Source organism: Sceloporus undulatus, chromosome 3 (genome assembly GCF_019175285.1).
Source record: "Sceloporus undulatus isolate JIND9_A2432 ecotype Alabama chromosome 3, SceUnd_v1.1, whole genome shotgun sequence".
Lineage (NCBI taxonomy): Eukaryota > Metazoa > Chordata > Lepidosauria > Squamata > Phrynosomatidae > Sceloporus > Sceloporus undulatus.
Genome location: NC_056524.1, coordinates 255,044,548 through 255,062,478, shown reverse-complemented (window position 1 = coordinate 255,062,478; position 17,931 = coordinate 255,044,548). Strand labels below are relative to the sequence as shown.

Genomic DNA, 17,931 nt, shown 5'->3' with positions numbered 1-17,931 from the left:
AGCTTTGGTAGAAATAGTATTTAATCTGTCATTTAAAAACATACAGTTGCTTTATCTAATATAGGAACAGTCTTTTAATTTTTTTCATTTTTTAAAATTAAATTTTATTATATAAAATACACAAATGAGATCCTGCAGCTCTTCTCAGTCTGCTTTCATGCCATTATGTTGTCACTCTGGGTCTCATATGTGTTCCTCAGTTGTTTTTTAGAACTAAATAGTATTCAAATAGATATCTGGTATGCCTTGAAGAGACTGTAGTTCTCTTACTCTTGTGTTCATGACTAAAGCCCACAAATGAGGCACTTACTTCACATTATGGTAAAAAAATAAAATAAAACTATGTTGTGAATTAGATTAGAGATTTTCATATGTTAAGTGCATAGACTCTCAGCTCTGAGTCACAAGAGGAATTGGACTCTAAAACTGAGAACAAACTGCACAAGCAGCTCTCTGGACATTTTATTATACAGACTCGTTTCTCAGATGTCATAAGACCATCTTTTAAGACAACCTTGGGCTTGTCTGCAATTGTCATTTAATAGTGCCTAATGTCCATTCTTTGTTAAATGGGTTTGATGTGAACAGAGCCTTCAGGATTTGCACTGAAAATCAATTGGATATAGGTGTGCTTCAAACCTATGTAATCTACAATTAATTAATTAATTAATTAAGTTTTTAAATTAAGTTTCAAAGCAGTGCTGTTTTAAAGAAGGCAAGTGTTTACTTACAGTTAGCTTGCGTGGACCAAGCTGATCTGTCCTTGATCCTTCCACAGCCATTTCCTTGCTGCCATTTTTTTCTAACAATGCATCTTATCAAATGAGCCCAAGGATATTATTAGACCAATACATTATTTTAAGCAGGTGTTTGCCCACATTATACCTTATGTTGTGGCCCATGACTGGCCTGGTAGACATAAGAACCATATTTCTTGGACTTGGTAAGTATTTCTGTACCAGACCACATGGAAGCAATTCATAATCACACTAGGTGATAATGAGAATGGCTTGTGATGGGGCTGTACTAGTCCAAAAGGTGATCCTTCTAGTATGACCTTTCAAGCTTTTAAGGTTGCTTTTAAACACCATAGGTAGTGCACACTTGTGTGTATTTCCTCAGTATTTAGGAGCTGCTCTGAGTCCCAGTTCTGGGAAAAGAGCAGGATATAAATAAATATAACAACAGCAACAACAAAGATGCAGTCTTCCCACACCATCAGATACCCTTGTACACCTATAATGCATAAAGGCCATATAAAAATAAAACAGATTATAGGGGGGGATTGAGAGGATGAGTGCACAGTACATTTAATGTTCCTTTCCAATACCACTTCTATAGGTGCCCATAGTTTTATCCTGGCTGGTCATCATCCAGTGGACACTGTAGCTTACCAGTGAAGTGCTTGTTAAAATTTTGTTTTGAGATCCAAATCAGAAAGCACTTCCTCTAGTTACTCTGTTCTGTTTCCCAAACATAGCTCAGCAGTTTTCAGGCTTACTACATTAAATATTTTCCAAGATACATGTTTAGTTAATTTCCTTGTTCAGGCCGGATTAATTTCATTGTTCCCTGACATAAACTGAGAGTACATAATGGAACATTCTTGATTCCCTTTTGTAGCTGTATGCTGCAGACAAATTTCAGTTCATGGTGAGCAGTCAGATGTTCAGATAGCATTGACTTTCACATTGAGCAGCCCAGGATTCCTCAGAAAACAATCCCAAAACCACTAGCCTAGACCATGGTCCAATATATCAGTTATTCAGCATGATGTGGTTGTAGTGCCACTGGTTTTATTCATTGCTTGATTGGTCACAGTCATGTATGAAAATCTTTTATTACATACTGTGCCTCACAGGTTAGAGCCTCCTTTGACCTTGTTGCATGTAATTGTCTTGACAGCTGCTTATTTGTCAACTTTGTAAGGTGAGAGGCATAAAAGGACACTATTTTTTTTTTAAAAAATAAGCAATTCCAGTAAGTTCCTGTAGCTTGTTTATTACAGATGGTTCCTGCTCACAGGTCATAGTCAGGAGCAGGCTGCTCTCATCTCTGCTGTATATGTTATAACAGTGCCAGCTGCTGAATGAGAAACTGGCATGCCAGTGCATTATAATCATTCTGAAAGAAGGAATTGCTTGTTCAAAAAGATCTTAGGTGTCAGTGGAGCATGGTAAATTGCTTCCACTTCGAAAGCTTATTTTCTGTTGCACATGTAACATTTAGATGAGTGGTCTATATGCAGGATATTTTACTTTATGATGCAGAATTTGGATACCTGAAAATCAGAGCTTTCTTTTTCCCATATATCTTCCACAATCATATTAATAGTCCATGTCATATTGGACATGCATTCTATGGTTTCATGTGCTTGTAGCACAATGGGAGTGATTTTCCTGTGATTCATATAAATTGCCTTATAGGTCATAGTAAGGTGGCAATGTTAGTCTTCTCTGACATTGACCACATTTGGAATATTGTGTACACTTCAAATTGAAATAATCTAGGAGAGGGCAAACAAAATGAATAAAGGAGCACTTTTCTTATGAAAACAAGGCGCGTTACAGACCGCCGGATTGCGGCGGTCTGGCTCTGCCTCCGCTTTCAGCATCCGGGAGCCACAGTGGCCAAACCACGTGGCTCCCGGACGCTCCGAGGAAGGAGCATGGAAATCGCGCTCCTTCCTGGACCCCGGAAGAGACGCTGCGAGGCGCTAGTCATGCACTCGCGGCGTCACTTCTGGGGCTCAACGTGCGGACGCACAGCGTCCGCTACATCAATATGACAACGGCCGTGTGGAACAGCTGCCGCCATTTGTCACGGACTCTGTCTGTGATAAGGTTAGGGGCGTCTGGAAGAGACGCCCCTTTTTCAAACTGGGATGTCCTCAGGACGTCCCTAATGGCAGTCTGTAACCCGCCCAAGTAACATCATAGAGACTTTTTAATTCAGTAAAAAGACAACCAAGCAGCAATATAATAGAGGCTTATAAAATGATTAATAGCTTAGGAGGGGTGATGAGAGGTTACGTTTTCATTGTTTCACAAGAGAATTAGAACTTGGCATCACTTAGTGAACTTGATTGACAGTAGATCCATGATAGACAAGTGAAAGTGCTTTTTGGCGAGTTCACAACTACAAGATGTAGTGATGGCCACTGGCATGGATGGATTGAAAATAAAATTAGACAAATCTACAGTGAACAGGTATGTAATATATAAATGAAATCTTTGTATTCAGAGCATCACTTGAAAAAGTAATTTTCTTGGGCCTCAATCCAGTTGTCAGTCCCAATTAGCATGTTCATTGAATCCATTACTGCATGATAAGGTAGCACTTATGTATACAGTACTTTATGGTCCAACAGGTCCACTCTAATGAAGATTAGCAATTGTTTTTAGGCTGGGGTAGGAATCATATGGTCCTCCAGATTTTGTTGGCCTATAGTTCCCAGCATTTCTCACCACTGGCTGTGCTGGTTAGGACTGCTGGAACTTACAGTTCAACAACATCTGGAAGACTATATGATTCCCACCCCTGATTTAGGTCTAAAGCAGTGATTCCCAAACTTTGGTCATCTGGGATTTTGGACTGCAACTCCCAGAAAGCAACTCCCAGGAATTCTGGGAGCTGAAGTCCAAAACTTATGTAGGGTCAAAGTTTGGGAATCACTAGTCTAAAGGCAGGGGTGAACAAAGTGCAGCCTTGGAGTTGCGTGTGGCTCCCAATGATGTGTTTGTGGCTCTTGAGTCCTGCAGAATATCCATCTTAACCTTTACTTAGCAAAAATTTTTTGAAGGATTTGCTGCTCTTGGGTGTTGCAGCAGTTTGCCTATTAAATAGATTGCAAGGGCTTCCTGTACTATTTAACATTTAAAAAACAACTTTTTTTAGAACCAGTAGTGGACTTTGGATTACTTTAGTGTTTTGATTTAGTTTTGTATAGTCCATACAGCCGCAGGAAAGTTCCAGGACATAAAACTAGCCCCCAGACAAACCTCGGCTGCCCATCCTTGTCTAAGTGTTACAACTCCAGCAAGGCTGGAGGATTCTGGGGTACAGTATATGGTTTCAAAAGTAACTTTTCCTTCTGTGATTCATATGCGTTGTGTAGTTGAATCATAGTTGTTGGAGATAAGGATGACAGAAGAGAGGGCAATTCTTAATGCTTCCTAGAACTATGTGTCAAGGTTGAAATAGACACTAAGCTAGGTGGCCAATTGGTCAGATGCAGTGAAACTCCTATTATATTTTCTGAACAGTGAGACTTACTGTAGAAGAATACTTACGGGCCTCTGCACAGTAACCTTTGAGTTAATTGGCAGCAGAGATTTCCAAGCAGGCTTGAGTCTTGATACTTTCCTTATTATAAATTAAGCATGGTGGAGGATATTTGACAATTACTTACTCTCTGTGTAATGGACTACAATGTGTGTTTTAATAGTTTAATTTCTGTAATCCTACTTCCCCAGGTACAGCAGCAAAATCTTAATAACCCACCTGTTATTCCTGCTAACCAGTACTACAGTTCTAATCCTAAACAACTGACACCCTACTTTACTGACAAAAGTGCCGCTTCACAGTCCAACTCGCATCATTTTTTTCATTCATCTAAACCACAAAGTAAACAAACCCCACAATACTTACAGGCATTACACCATAACAAAAAGGGCTGTTTGAGCTCTACCCAACAAGTAGTGTTGCCTGTTATTAAGGTTTCCATGCCAAGTCCACAAGAAGACCCAAAGAGAAGACCCATTTTGGTAAACTCAGACAATAGACTTAGCTATGAAGAACGATGGAAAAAGAACAATAATATGAAATGCTACAAAGGGTCTAGATCACAAGGCTGCAGTCCTGAAAGGCAACCAAGATTAGAAGTCAGATGTGCATCTTCTCCTCATCTTCCTGAGAGTGATAAACCACCATTATCCCCATATAAAACCAACAAGAGCTTCCTGGAACACAATGGAGATGAGGAAAGAAAGTACCTTTCTTCACATCTGTATCCATATGTCATTACAAGAAGTACTCCATCCTTAAACAATATCATTTCGACACATGATGACTTAATTCTAAGTGCTTCCAGCCCAGCAAGTTTCTGGAAAACAGCAAAGATGCAAGCTCATAGAAAGTCTCACCATGCTTCCCTGGAGAGTGTGCTAGAATTCCAGCAGCTTCCTACACAGAGCTTGGCCTCTCCTCAACAAGCAGTATTGTTGCCTGTTATTAAGGTGCCCATTCCAAGTCTACAAGCAGACTCAAAGGCAAGATCAATTTGGACAAACTTTGAAATGAGACTTGGTTTTCAAGAGCAATGGAAAAAGAATAACAATATGAAAACCCACAAAGGATGTAGGTCACAAAGATGCAGTCCTGAGAGGCAAACAAGACAGGATGTTAGGTGTGTGTCTTCTCATCTTACTGAAAGAGGTAAGCCACCATTACTTCCACATAAGATCAGTATGAACTTCCAGGAGCATGATGGACCTGAAGAAAAAAAGTACTTTTCTTCACATCTATATCCAAGTGCCATTACATTTTCGAGGAGCACTCCATCCTTAAACAATTTATTGTCAGCACATGGTGGCTTCAATCTGAATGCTTCAAGCCCAGCCAGTTTCTGGAGAAGCCCAAAGATACAAGCTGATCTGAAGAAACACCATGGATCTTTGGACAGTATCCTAGAAAATTTTCACCATTCTACTGGAAAATAAGAGGATGAAGCACAGAACAGCTTCTTGTTCCTTCTCTAGATTTTTCCCCTCACAAATGTCTTAGCTAAATATATCCAGCATGACGCCTTTGTCTTACAGCTATTTTTCAGTATCTTTAAATGCCCTTTCATTTTCTTCCAACACTTCTCAGATTTAATCCTCTGAATCTAGCTATGATATTCTTCTTCTGGTGTCACTCTGCAGGTGCCTCTGGGTCATTTTCTAAGCCGTCTTGTTTTTCTGCTACGCTTTCCCTTCACATTTCTAGCAATAAATTGGCTATAGGTTTGCAGATGACTAATTACATAGCATCGTCATCAAGAACACCTGACCTGCAAATTCCTGGATAATGCGCTTAAAAGTCATATCTGGTGGGTGAATTTCTCACTGTTGCCATTAAGCTGCAGCATTCTTGCCACTTGCTGGGCTTGCTAAGGGGCTCGTGTCATGACTGAAAATGCACTAAGCAAGGATATAAGATTTTATTCTGCATTGAATAGATACTGTTAAATAATCCACCTGGATGTTTATGATATACATTTGGTACTTGCTTTGAAAATTGTGAAAGATTGCAAAGTTTAATTAACTGTTTATTTAGCTTAACCAGTTAAAGAACTTAGGAAAGAAACACAAAAGACAGGCACCATGATAGAAAAGACATTCCTTCTCCTATTGCACAAAGGATAGAATTTCTCTTTAAGAAAATACCTATTGTGATCCATGTGTACAACATCTAAACCATTGTTCTTTAGAAATGTTGCTTCTAGTCATCACATTTAAGCACATTTAATTGTTTATTTGATTAAAAGTCATACAACTGGCCAAAAGCAAGACACATGTTCTGTCTTACCTGGGAGGAAGCTATAGAATAGAATGGGCTGATGCAAAACCTACAGACAAAATTAAACATGGAATGAACTTCAGGTCTGTGACCAAAGAGCTGTATTTAGAGGCATAAAAACTACATATATGCCTAGTAGGATTTCTTTTGCAAGGGAGGATGGGGAAAGAGACAGAGAGAGATGAGCTTTACATTACAAGCTAAGATACATACGTAATATACTTTTCCCTCTTAAACTGATACACATGTTAAATTACATGTACCTGGATAATAACATAGCAGGACTTTATGCATACTGTAATGGCAGAGAAATCAGCATTTAAAAATACAAGTGTAAGTTCAAAACATATAGCATATTTTAAAAAAATTAACTTTCTTTACAGAGAAGACAGTTTTGAATTGGCACTGACAATAATACAGGAAAGCATTTCAAAGTTGTGCACACCACCAAACAGAATGCTCTTTTTTTGTTGTTGGTAACTACTGGTCTCTTATAGAAAGCATATAGAGAAAGACTTCCTCTGATTATCTATCTTAATACATGGGCAAGTTGCTGTGGGAAGGATTGCTCGATCTGTTTAGTCCACTATTTCCTCTGACTGGTAGCAGCTGTCCAAGTCTCAAGCAAAAGAGACTGACAGATCATTTTAACAAAAGGTATCAAGGATTGCCCTATCATACCTCTAAGCTTTAGTTCCTCCCCACTGTTTCAAGGCCAAAAATTAAGTGTCATTGCCTTAATTGCCTCTCCCTAAAATCATCCAAGTTCCTTAAGAATTCCTTCTGAACATTCAAAAATGTTTGAGAAGCTTTCCAAGCATTTAGACGGAACACTTAGACCTCTCCCTAGAAACTTAGAAAGTTTCCTCCACCATCTGCTAACCTGTACTGACTGTAGCCATACAGTTAAAAAAAAGTAAATGTTTATTGATTAGGCAGGGTCTGTCATGTAAACTATAAAAGGCAAAATGAAAAACAAATGTGCCTTTTAATCTTAACTAAAGTCTCTTTCATATTACACAATTTCATACCACCTTAGAATTCTTCACCAAATAGCTCTATTGCCTCGTTGTTGTTGCATGCCCTCAAGTTGTTTCCAACTTCTGCCAAATCGCTCATGGGATTTTCTTGGTGAGATTTGTTCAAAGGAGGTTTACCATTGCCTTCCTCTGAGACTAAGGGCATGTGATCTGCCCAAGGGTTTTATCTAACTACTATTCTGGGATACCATAGGATATAGTCTTGGCAGTTATGGTGATATCAAAGTTCTATATTTGTGAAGTTTGAAAAAGTGCTGGGGCTTAGGCAAAGATACACATTTTAGGCTGAAATACTGCAGCTTGACAGTTTGTAATGCTGATGGGCAGCCTGTCAAGTGGCAGTTCAGCAGTCGTTTATTGCTTATTGTTACCAGAAAAGGAAGAAATAAAGAAAAGAAAGATCTGTCCTTTTGTATAGGTAAGGAAATTAAAATATGTTCATTTGCAAATGGTTCAAGGGTGGATGTCCAATTTAGACTGATTGGCAATTTTTAGAGATCAGGGGGCAGGTGTTTGGAAATCCACCCAAGAATGAGATGACTGGCTCAAGAGTACTTGTGGGAATTTAAGGACAAATTGATCATTTTTGTAGATTATCACACTACACTCTTAAAATGTTGCTAGTCTACTTTAACTGTTCTGACTGCCTCCTGTTGCATTTTGGGGTTTGTAGTTCAGTGAGGTCTAGGAGTTCTCTGGCTGAGAATTCTAAATACCCCTTCTTAAACTGCTAATCCCAGAATGCAACAGAAGGCAGCCAGAGAAGTACAAGTGAATTAGCAACGTTTTAAGAGTGTAGTGTGATAATCTCCATAGTCTTTGGCAACCAGAAATCAGCCTTTTAAAGGGTAGTTGGCAGTAATCCTTTGGGGAATATGAAGAATCCTGGGCAAACAGAAGAAGGAGGAGAGAGAACTAACCCTGGAGATGAAAGTGCCCAAGATAAGAACCATAAAAAGTCTGCAAATAAGCTGTGGAAAAATTCAGAAGCAGTTTCAGGAAGTAGCTGGTGCCAGAAGGACAGTGAATTTTATTGGACTTGACAGACTGGTGATAAAGGTTGGTATCAGGGCAGAATGGGGACGTGGCATCTGCATGAAGCACACCCTGATTCTGCCTCCATGCCGGTGTGATGCCGCATGCCCCACTACACGACAGGCGGCATCATGGAGCTCCTTTGGTGCTGCGTCCAGATGCGATGCAAAAAGGAGCCACTTTTTGCGCTGCAGAAAGGCTGGATTGGGGACGTGGCATGTAGTTGCCACAGCCCCGATCCGGTGCTGAAAGGGGCAACTGCAGGCCACCCCTTGGGGTCAGGTCTGTTCAGCCCCTGAGTTAGCAGCAGCTGTTAGGAGGCACTGAAGACTATAAATGCAGCCTAGAGAAGAAAAGAGACTCTAGGTGAAGCCTAGAGAGAAAAGCCTTGAAAGTCCTTGACAGCAGTAAGTCTACCTGAGGGAGGGCTGCTAATTAAGGCCCGGTACAGACCGCCACTTTGCAGTGGCCTGGGGCTGAAATTAGGGTTTGAGAGTGCAGAGCGTCCACGCTCTCCTGGTGCCATTTTGGCACGCATGTGTTCACACACTGTGCACACCAATGATGTGCCCTGTGTGCCGCTTCCAAATGGTGTGGCACACAAGAGACATCACTGCGCAGCTCCAGGGCGCTAATGGTGCCTTGACAGGGGTGTGAAAAAGCATTGCTTTTCACAGCTTTTTGAGGTGGTTCGTTACCGTGCCTGTGCGCATCTGTACTGGGCTTAAATCTGCAAATTAAGTCCTTAGTGGTAGCCTTTGAATTGAAACTGGAGAGAAGCTTGGTGAGGAATATGGTATTGAGGTTGAGTTATCCCAGAAGTAGATCCTTAAAGCAACAGTAATTCCATTGGTTAGAAATGATCCTTTAAAAACTACTGTAATCTATAGTTACCAGTAGTTGTGTAGGAAGCCTTATATCTAAGTTAGCAGCTAAGAATTCAGGTAACCATATCTGCTATTGTTGAAGTTTTTAAAATGCATTTAGCTTTATTTTATTTCTGCTCTGTTTATCTCCATATCCAACTATTGTAAGCATAAAGCGGAAGAGATAACCTATATTCCTCCAGATGTTGTTGAGCTACAGTTTTCATCAGCTGTAGCCAGCAGAGCCATTGGTGAGAAATGAAGGGAGGTGGAGTTCAGCAATTTCTGGCAGACAGAACTTGCTCACCTCTGAGTTATACGGTAACATATATAAAAAAGAAGTAGATTAAGTTTAGTGAGCTTTCATATAGACATTGTTAATGGTCCTCAAGAAGGAGGTGGATAGAAATGGGGCAGTGTGAGGGGGTTTCTTAAGTATCTTCAGGATCAAAATGATCATTTTGGGGAATCAATGTGGCAGGGTTCTAAAGATGGGAGAGACCGAGTGGCCTTCCCTTCTTTGTCAAAGTCCATGAACTAGGTGATGATGCCAGTGTGTTTGCTGGTAGAGTGAGGCTGCATACATTTAAAGTAGAAGCAGAGCTTGGAAAAGAGTTTTTTGGACACCAGTTCCCCAAATCCACTAACCTGGGGATTAATGTCCAAAAGTACAGTAACTTCTTGGGGAAAGAAGAGCACACTGGATTTATCCTATCTTCAGCAACCTCCTTTCCTACCTGCTACATTAATCCTCTTCCCCAAAGCAACTTCCTTCTGAGAGGGAAAATAAGGTAGCAAGGAACAAAAGAAATTAGGATGCAGCCAGAATCAAGGCAGGGGGTCTGCTCTCAGCAGTCTGTGCCTCCTTTGATTCTGTTCACAAGAATCATTGACATACCTAGATTCATATATTTATTTCATAGGCACAATTTTATCAAAGGAACAAGAGGATTTCTTTTTAACTCAACCAAGTCAAAGAAAAATGTTGTAAAATGGAATGCAGCTTTCAGTATTTTGTGTTCTTTTATTAATGTATCTCACACAGACAAAGAGAGGTGCACAGACCTGAAGGATTCTAATCTTCATCTAATGCTCAGAGGGCTGCAAACATATGATGCTGTGGAAGGGCAAAATAATTTTACCACTTTTGTTTTTCATAAACTGCCCTGCTGGACCTCAACAGCCAGTACTACATAATCAGGATGTTTGTAGCCTGTTGTGGGACAAAGTATCACAGAAAAGGACACATTTTCTGAAATGGTCCTCACACTGATTTTTCTGGACTTATGGGTTTTGATTCAACAATCAGAACTCTTTGCAGAATATAATAGCCCATGAATGTGGCTTGCTTAATGCTTAATTAACTAATGCTTTATGCTTGAGTGCATGATTAAGTACATGGTGAAATTTGAATTGTGAATAGCTGAATGTGTTTAAAAATTGTTTTTCCAAAATATTATTGGTTAGCATTAAGAAGTGTAAAAGATGGCTTACTTGTAAAATATCTTCCATCTTGAACTAATTATCTTTCAAAGAAACTGGTGGGTGAAGGGAATTTCTACTCTTTCCCAACTGTAGCTGAAGCTGGGCACAGTATAAATAAAGTTTAAATTAATGTTATTCCAGAGTGTAGTTATTGAGCTGCGTGGCTATTAAAAATGTTAAATCACATGTGCAAAAACTTGAAAAATACCTAAGGTAGTAGAGAATGGCTGTGCTTTGTGAAAACCGATCTTAAATCCATTTACATTGGGAAACATTTTATTTTTCCACTTACTTATGTAAAAACTTGTGTTTTTGCATTTCCATTTGCATTTGCAATTGCATTTATAGAATTGAAACCTTAGAAATACAACCATATCAGTTTATTGCTTGTGGGAAGGATCTGCAAAACAGGAGTCTGAAATGTTTGTTCATTTGTATTGTTGAAATCCAAATTGAAAATAGATAAAACATAGTACATGTGTATCTTTACTCCATTTTTCAAAAAGAATTTGCTTCTCCTCAGTTCATTGCACATTCTGAGTTGGAATGATGCTGTGAATTCCACCTGCTGATTTTGGAAAGAAAAAGAAAAATAATAATTTTTGATCATCTTTGGCCGAGGCTTGAATAATAAGCATCTTCTCTGAAATTCTTTGGAGACATGCTGAAATAAACTTATCACCAGCTGGACTGTACTCCTGTGTTTATATAAATGCTTCTGTGATCCGAAGAAATACTTTTGTTTTTTCTGTTTCCTAACTTGCCTTATATCCATATGCTGCTACTCTGGATTCTTAAGGAGCTGACAGTTTGAAGCCAAATGACCCAAAGTAGTTTTTTAAAAATATATTCCTTAAAAATGAAATACAGAGTAATATCTTGTTTGGACAGCCCAAGTGACTTTCTCTAGCCTCAAATGACCTTGTTGAAAGTTAGGAGAGAAATATTCCTAAAGACATATCTAGTTTCTTATCTTATCTTGAAAGCCATTGTTGATTCAGTTATGTAGAGCACTCTTCCACATCAAGCTCATTTAACAATAAAATAGTAGGGTGCTGAGTGACAACATCCATCTGAAAAGTTATTTTAATCCTGTTGGTCTGTGCTTGCTGCCAAAGTTTGTTTCGCCCATTATTGGATTCTATCCCAAAATACATTGTGTATTTCTTTTGAGATCAGAGGACAAAACAAGAAGTGCCTAAATATTTTGGCAGCTCTCTCATTTACCTCATGTTCATTTGGAGGACAGAAACAAGAAGCGAAGAACAACATTAGCCTACAGTCAAAGAAAAATTATCAAAAGCCTGCAGATAGCTACTGCAGCATGTATTGTATTATAAAACTTTATTTTTTTTATTTTATTGTATAAATCTAGAAAAAAGCATGCAACCACAAACAAAGCAACAACACATACTAAGACATCCACATAACATATACAACAAAACGGAACAAATATCACAAATAATATATATTGATATACTTAAGTTCAGAATTATATTATATAAACTTAATGATTATGTATGTGTGTAATTTAATAATAATAATAATGATAATAATAATAATAATATAATAAAAGCTTTATTTATATACTGCTTTTCCAGCATAATCAAAGCGGTTCACATCATATCAAATATATCACAAGTACAAATACAAGTAATAATAATAATAATAATAATAATTTTATTTCTTACTCGCCCCTCCTCATGGCTCGAGGTGGGTTACAACATAGTTAAAACACAAACATTACATAAAACACACATATTAAGCAGCGTAAAATACACATATTCAGAGATCTTCGCAATATTTATACTATTACAATATGTAGAATCAAAATTAAATATAAAATTCATGTTTAAAATTCATGATTAAAAGCTGCCAGGATAGGCCTGCCACAAGAGATGGGTCTTCAAATGTGTCTTATATTCCAACAGCTGATTTAGCTGTTGGATCTCATTCCACAGTCTTGGGGTGGCTGATGAGAAGGTCCTCTGGGTATTGGTTCCCAGTCAGGTTCTTGCAGGCTGCAGCAACTGCCCCCCAGAGGACCTCAATGTTTGGGATGGATTGTACAGGAGAAGGAGATCCTGTAGATAACCTGGACCCAGATTATGTAGGGCTTTAAAGTTCAAAACCAACAATTTGTACTTTCTCTGGAAACTAACTGGCAGCCAGTGGAGTGAAATGAGTATGAGTGTAATATGTTCACTCCTGGATGTTCCCATAACCAATCTACTATATTTTGAACCAACTGAAGTTTCCAAACTTGGCACAAAGGTAGCCTAATGTAAAACACATTGCAGAAATCCATCCTTGAGGTTACCAGTGTGTGCACCACTATCTTTAGGTCCTCCAGAACTAGGAAGGAGCGCAGCTGGCATATCAGCTGAAGGTGACAGTAAGCACTCCTGACTGTCACATCTACCTGGGCTGACATTTGGAGAGATGGATCCAGGAGTGCTTCCAAGCTGTGAACACAGTCCTTCAGGAGGAGTGTAACCTCATCCAGAACTGGTTGGCATATTAAGTCATGAGAGCTTTTTTTTTAAAAAAAGAATCTAACAATTTAATTATCCCTGTTCAGTTTTCTGCATATGGTAGAGTTTTTTTCAGGAGAGGTGGGGGAAGATCCTAGCCAAACCATTCCTATACTCAACCTCACCCCACCCACACACCCCACCTCCACAGTAACTCTCCACAAATTGGATGTGGAATACTTTTTGAGACCATAGAGAACAATATTATCTCATCTGGCCTCATTTCCTCTTTTGACTGATGGTTGAGATTCTGTGTTGTTACAGTTATTCCATCTTTTAGGTCAAGGTTTTCACTTTCATGGAGCTTATTTTTTAATGATCTTCCTATATCCACCCACTTGTTTACTATTGAATACTGAGCAAAATGTGATTGAATACTGGGATTCAGAAGGTCTCAAAATTGCTCACTCTGGCCTCTTTCTTGAGTTTAACAAGGCTCTTCATAATATCCAAAAGCAGTTATACAACCTAAAGTACCTCTAGAGCTTGTTTAACTATTTTGGGAACCTCTTTGTAGCACACCATAATTACAAGCACCAAAGAAACTTGGTAAGCATCTAATGGTGATGGTGGTGGTGATGTTAATATGTATAAAGTTACAAATATTTTTGAAATTAAAGATGTGATCTAGTTTACATTTGATTCAGAGCTGAAAATAATGTTTATAGGTATGTATCTGAAATGATTCACTCATATGAGGCTTCATCACTGGAATCTGGCCCTGTTAATTTCTTACACAAATATTGCCATCTTGCTATCATATCCCATCACTTTCTGAAATCTCACTTAAAGCATTTGCTTTGTCATTTATTGTCTGAAGGCATTTGTCAGAAGAGGTAAGAATCCTCTTAGAATACAAGTGGTGGTCTATGGGTTCTGCAGCTTCTAACCTGGTGTTTCCTAAACTGGGTTCAGTTCTTTTCTGCATCAAATCTGAAGGAGTGCATGTCTACATGTGAGGCAGGCCATAGCTCACTGACAGAGGATATGCTTTGCATGCCAAAGGTCCAAGATTTTCCAGCTATCCATCTACTGTCAGAAGCCCCACTGCCTATGGACTATACAGAGCTAAATGGACCAAAATGTGACTCAATAAAATACAGCTTCCTATATTCCAGTGCTATGTCACGAACAATTGGATTGTCAGCCAAAGCTGATTTATACAAAGCATGTCTTGAGTAGGAAATCACAGAGATTCAATAGCCAGCTTCATTTGTGAGTAGTTGTTTTGGATTCAAAGTGGCCTTTGATTATTTCAAGTTGTTTCTCTTGACGTACTAGCAGTTTTCTAGTACACTGTGAACACAGTTTGGGAATCACCTCTCTAAGCCTTTTAAAAAAGCATTATCTTCTGGATAATGTGCTCACTGCTGCACTTGCATTTCTAAAGCTGAAATCTGAGGTTATATCAGTGACCTGTTAAGTGGTCTGTTGGTTTCATAATGCTACATATGCTGTACCCTCTTTATATAGTCTTTGGGATCACTGAAGCCAATCCCTGGGAGGAGTCTGGCTTTTTTAAAATGGTTTTCGCATGCCCTCCTTATCAAATACCTGCTCCTATTTCCATGGGGCTTGCTGTGCTTGCTGTAGCTGGAGCTGTGCTGGGAGATTTTCAAAAGATAGGGTTTGGATTTTGCAAATGACAGCAATTCCTGCTCATTGCTGTTGTAATAGGGCATAAAAATGCATTTTTGGCCAATGATTAATAATCTCCTGGAACAATATAAATGTCAGCAATCTGCTTGGCAGGGAGTCTGGGGGAGGGTGGCTGCTTTCTCAAGGCAAATAGGAAACTGTAAGAAACCTGTCTAGCCATTTTTAAAAGATAAGTGGGGGGATCTAAATTGGAATTAAAACATTCCTAAAATTAAACTTGGACCACTGTCATGAAAACAGACATTGTTTGTTGTAGACTCTGAGAAATGTAGTCATGGATACTTCATTTCATTGCCTTTTGGCAAATTATGTGGAAAGGATTTTTGTACTGGAAAATACACAAATATATTTGGGGATAGGTTTTTGTAGGTGTAAGGGAAAGGAAGTTAAGTTGAAAAGTATGATCAGCCAAAACTGACTGATACAAAGCATGTGAAAAGTATTACTTTTCAAATAACTTTTTCAAATATCTATGAAGAAAATTGAAAACACTCTCTGTGAAGCCCTGGAAATAGTTTGACAAATAGGAAGAGGATTTATAGTACTGCCGTTGCACTTTGTTTGAGACAGAATGGAGCTGTGATCTGACATGAATGATGTTTTTAGAAACTGATTAGAAGTTTGGATTGAGGAAATGGCTACACAGGTTACATATAATTATCATATCCTTTATTACAAATACCATTTTCAGACATCTAAAGTTCATCACCACTTTTCTTTTGTTGCCTCAGGTTGAAGAACGTTCCAGACTGAACCGTCAGAGTTCTCCAGCAATGCCTCACAAGGTGGCTAACAGGATATCAGATCCTAACCTGCCTCCTCGTTCAGAGTCCTTTAGTATTAGTGGAGTGCAGCCTGCTCGGACCCCACCCATGCTCAGACCAGTGGATCCACAGGTATAGTGGTTTAAAGGAGATCCATTTTCTTTGCTGACCTTATGCAAATCAAACAGGAATATGATCGAAGGTTCTCATCCAAGGTAATGTCTTGTCCAAATATGTTTCATTTGCTGGAAAAATGATTCACATGATCATGCCAAACAAGCTGAATACAGTATCACCACAACAATAATACTGGATTGAGTTATATGTCTTTTTTCTTCCTTTGAGTTGAACATGGTGAACTAATCTTGTAAATGCTTAGATATATTCCACTGTGTCATATGCTAATTCAGTTCCAATAATGTAGTGTGCCAGCATGCCAGAGTCACCTAGAGCAAGATTAAAGAATCATTATTTTGCTTATCAAAGGCCATATTTCCTCACAGATAATTTGTCAGAGGCCACATGCCAGCAGGTAGCTCACTTTCTCATCTTCCCCTATCCATCTGTTCTCTCCTACATATACACAAGCACCATCTTTACTTGTCTTACTCTTCCCCTGTTAGCTGTTGATTGCTCAGATACCCACCTCTAATCATTGACCAGGTATACCTCCTCTAATCTCCAATTTGATGAATCAACTCTATACAGATAAAATATAGAAATGAAGTTGAGATTTGAAGGACAATTGCTTACTTTTGACATAATTATTGTATGGAATTGGATATATAATAGACATAAAGTGTTAATAAGCACCCAGTTTAATAAAAGGGAGGTAAAACCCTTACGATGCCTCATCTTTTGGGAATTCTGGGAGGGCATTTTAAAGGGTCCTCCACCCACAGGTGCCCAGGTAGTCACCTATGCTTTGTATAAAAAGGTAATGATAAGGAGACCTGGAGTTTAAGAAATATAGTATTGTCCTCATTATACAGCAGCAAGCCCTCCACTTTTTATAGTTGTATTAGTCACAAAGGGGAGGGAGTGTTTCTGAAAATGCTGTTTGAGAACATGTCCAGGATTTGACAAATGAGGGTAGACAGCCTCCTGGTAGAGCACTGATCCGCCGCTGCTGCTGCTGCTGCTGCTGCTTCCATTCTCAGAGGAAGAAAGAGCTCTGGAAGACAGACCTTCAAGGCCATTAGGCATCTGTTGAGTTGAGCTCTGTTTAGTCTGGTGTGGAAAAAATATAAAAGAGTCTTGTGACACCTTAAAGACTAACACAGTTTAGCTACCACAAACTACAACGGAGTCCACAGAAAGTGCATGAAAATTGATCAAAGCTTAGGCCAAATAAAGGTCCAATCCACACTGCAGAAATAACCCAGTCTGACACCGTTTTAACTGCCCTGGCTCAATGCTAGGGAATTCTGAGAACTGTAGTTTTATGAGACATTTAGCTTTCTCTGTCAGAAAGCTCTGGTACCACAACAAACTATAATTCCCAGGATTCCATAGCACTGAGCCAGGGCAGTTAAAGCAGTCTCAAACTGAATTATTTCTGCATGGACCTTAGCCTTTAAGGTATTACAAGATGCCTTGAGGGATCTTTAAATGGTGGATGCCAGCAAAGTTTCCTCCATATGCACACACTCATTTGGGAGGGGGGAAGACACTGGAAGTTGGTGACTGAACAAATAGCAAGGACAAGCAACAGGCAGTCAGGGACATTGGAAACATATCTTGTTCTTGGGACTGTAGCTCTCTCGATACACACTCTGGCCCGTTACAGACGGGCTCTTCCGGTGCCCCCGTCACGTGCTAGGGGTTGGCCAAGGTCCACACCGGCCTCACCCCTAGCACGTGACGAGGGCGTAAAGATGGTGGCGCCCTATAATAATAATATAATAAAATTTTATTTTTATACTGCCCTTCTGAAAATCAGGGCGGTGAACAACAGCTAATAACAATACAATTAGGCAAAAACCAT

General features: G+C 39.2%; 1 protein-coding gene across 8 annotated transcripts in view; it reads left to right on the top strand.

The window, feature by feature from the left end:
• The window catches only part of TNIK (TRAF2 and NCK interacting kinase), a 368,566-nt gene that overhangs the window by 290,071 nt on the left and 60,564 nt on the right, over positions 1-17,931 (top strand). For all 8 annotated transcript variants that reach the window (XM_042456004.1, XM_042456002.1, XM_042456007.1 and 5 more), the window contains one exon: positions 15,912-16,076. In XM_042456004.1, coding sequence (XP_042311938.1) covers positions 15,912-16,076 — 165 coding nt within the window. The remainder of the gene's footprint in view (positions 1-15,911; positions 16,077-17,931) is intronic.